Raw genomic sequence first — 3100 nt, 5'->3', positions numbered from 1 at the left:
GCCACTGCACTCCAGTCTGGGTGACAGAGTGAGACTCCAACCCAAAAAAAAAAAAAAATTTCATCATTAAAGGACTTTAAAAAATACAGAACATTGCCAGCATCTCTCTGGATGGGTTTTACTGATTAACATTCCCATCAGCAGTGTGTAAGAGACCCTGTCACTCTCTACCTCACCAACACTAACAATTGGTAGGCAGACTTCAATGTTTGCTCATCCCATAGTGTTAAATGGCATCCCAAATAGTGTCAACATGGACACCCACGTAGACACTATTCTTGCATCTTTTGGCATGTCAAGAATATTGTATGATAAATTCTTTAAGATAATTCCATTTTTAAAAGACAGGTTTAGCCGGGCTCGGTGGCTCAGCCTGTAATCCCACGCCTTTGGGAGGCTGAGGTGAGTGGACTGCCTGAGCCTGTGGGTTCGAGACCCGCCTGGGCAACTTGGCGAGAACTCATCTCTACAATAAATCAAAATGAGCCGGGCATGGTAGCGCACGTCTGTAGTTCCAGCTACTTGGAAGGCTGAGGTGGAAGGATTGCCAGAGCCCAGTGAAGGTTGAGGCTGTGGTGGCCGGGAGCAGCCACTGCACTCCAGTCTGGGTGACAGAGTGAAACTCCAACTCAAAAAAATAAAAAATTAAAAAAATTAAAAAATAAAAGACAGGTTTTTTGGGAGGCTGAGGTGAGAGGATTGCCTGAGCCCACGGGTTCGAGAACAGCCTGGGCAACTTGGAGAGACCTTATCTCTATTTCTACAATAAATAAAAAAATTAGCCAGTCGTGATAGTGCACACCTGTAGTTCTGGCTACTTGGAAGGCTTAGGTGGAAGGATTGCCTGAGCCCAGTGGGTCAATGCTGGGGTGGCCATGAGGGTACCACGGCACTCCAGCCTGGGTGACGGAGTGAGACTCCAACTCAAAAAAAAAAAACAGACAGGTTAACACTCCTCAAAAAAAAAAAAACAAAAAAGGGAGGAGGTGAAGAAGGATGGGGGGAAAGAGAGGAAAAAGGTGGAGAAGAAGGAAGAGAGAGATAACTCAGAAAAGACGGCAGTCCTTTCCCAAAATGTGTGGTCGGTATGCTTATCCTAACATATACATAGACTATACTAATCATGGACCAGCACCAGTTGAAGGACTGGCAATTGAAATTATACTGTCACATGGCTTCTTTTATTATAAATTCAAAACAACTGACCCGTTTTTCAGATGAGGAAACTGAGGCTTAGAGAGGTGAAGTGACATTCAACTACTAAGTGGCCAGGTGGGAACTCTGCCTGATCTCAAAGCCATACTTTCCTTCACTGTGCTGCACAGGGGTTGAAATGAGGGAGGAACGGGTCCTAAGAGAATTGTGAGCCCGATGACAAGAAAGCCCACCTGGAAGAGGGCTTTATCCGTTCAGTCAATAGAATAGGGGGGTACACATAAGAAAGTGAGATGGGAACACAAGAGAAGGTTGACTTATTTCCCAGAAAAGTTTCCCAACTAATATTTTTCCTGCATCCCTGACAGCTTCTCAATGTCAGCTATCCGGGGACAGAGAAACAGGGTGTGGGATACGGAGCATACGATAGGAGGAAAGACGGCAGGAAGGGACTCAAGCCCAGACCTCTCTGTCTCTAGAGAGCCGTTATCTCCCTGCACATCCCTCCCAAATGCCTCCTATGTGCCATGCACTCTAGGCACACCGTCTCACTAATCCCGACAGGTTGGTGTTATCGCCCATTTTACATATGAGGAGACAGAGGCTCAGGGAGGCTTAGTAACTGGCCTATTGTTACAAAGCCACTGAGTGGCAAGGCTGGGATTCAAACCCAGGTCCACCTGGCTCCCCAACCCATGCTGTGTCATACTGCTTCTCAAAGTCACCCTGCCGGTTCCCCACCCTCGTTACCTGTGGCCGGGAAAAGGATGGCCTGGGAGACATCCTCCTCCTCGGGTTCAGAGCCCCTTCGCGAGAAGCCCCCCAGGGCATGTCTTCGGGGCAGCCGCCTGACTCCAGGATCCCCACCTTCCTCGGTCCCTGCGGGGTGCCCCAAGGCATCCAGGAACAGGGCCCTCACCTTGGCCAGGACAAGCTCCCGGGCTGGCTCTGGCCCTTGGCAGCAGTGCCCATCCCGTGGGGCCAGCAGCAAGAGGAGCAGCGGGAGCAGCTGGGACACCATAGCTCACCTGGCCCTGCCAGCAGGGAGCCCACACCCTGCCCTGTGCCCCTTCTATCAGGGTCTGCCCAGGGCTTCCCTATTCTCCCCTCCCCACCCCATACCCGCCCTCTTCTACCCTCCTCACCCCAGTCTTCCACAGGCCTTCCCACGCCCCGCAGTCCGAGATGCCCCTGCCCGTGGCATTGAGACCTCCTATCTCTGACGCAGATGTCTGTGGCCCTGAGCCTTATCTCCCACTCCCGCCAGGAATGTGGGGGAGGGGACCGGGGAGGGTTTTCACCCCAAGTGACCCGATCCACACACAAACATAAGCCCCCTCCCCCTCCACATTCGCTTGCGGGTGCAAACACACCCACACTGTGTGAAGCTCACATCCCTGCACCCTGCACAGAGGTGACATCAGGTGGGACAGGAGCTGGGGTCGGCCAGTCCCTGAAAGAGTCATTTGCAGGGGAAACAGAGTGTGCACCAGCCCCTCAGACCTTCTGGGGCCTCTTTCAAACCAGCAGCTGCTGGGCCAGCCGTGGGGGGAAGGGCTGGGGCCCGGGCTAGAACTGGGGCTGGGGCGGGGGGCAAGTGGTCCCGCCTGCTCTATACTTAGCCTGGAGGAGCCAGTCCGGGCTCTTGTACTCCAGCTGTGTCATCAGAGAATATTTTTGGGATTGGCAGCTGCAGGCGCCTCCGCCACTCAGGCCGGAGCCTGGCGGGCGGTTGGGGACCTGGCGGCTGGAGGTAGGAGGGAGGAGGGGAGGGAGGCCCCGGCTGTGGGAGGGGGCTGGAAGAGAGCGCCCGAGAGCAGGAAGCCAGGCCGCGGGCAGAGGAGACCGCGGGGCCCCTCGCTGGAAAGGCAAGCAGGAAGGACTGCCCCCCGAGGTCCGGGCTGCGGGCCCGGCAACGGCCGCCGCCGCAAAGCTGCAGCTCGGG

General features: G+C 54.4%; 1 protein-coding gene across 1 annotated transcript in view; it reads right to left on the bottom strand.

Annotated features, from left to right (window-relative positions):
• INHA (inhibin alpha subunit) overlaps positions 1–2376 on the bottom strand; it is a 3875-nt gene extending 1499 nt beyond the window's left edge. The window contains exon 1 of the mRNA XM_008058895.2: positions 1906–2376. Coding sequence (XP_008057086.1) covers positions 1906–2176 — 271 coding nt within the window. The 5' untranslated portion in view covers positions 2177–2376. The remainder of the gene's footprint in view (positions 1–1905) is intronic.
• Positions 2377–3100: the final 724 nt, after the last annotated feature.

The sequence above is a fragment of the Carlito syrichta genome, unplaced genomic scaffold, assembly GCF_000164805.1.
Source record: "Carlito syrichta isolate Samal-C Ts95f unplaced genomic scaffold, Tarsius_syrichta-2.0.1 Scaffold303646, whole genome shotgun sequence".
NCBI classification, from domain to species: Eukaryota; Metazoa; Chordata; class Mammalia; order Primates; family Tarsiidae; genus Carlito; species Carlito syrichta.
Note: the sequence above shows the minus strand (reverse complement) of the source record. Positions and strands in the feature narration are given on the sequence as shown.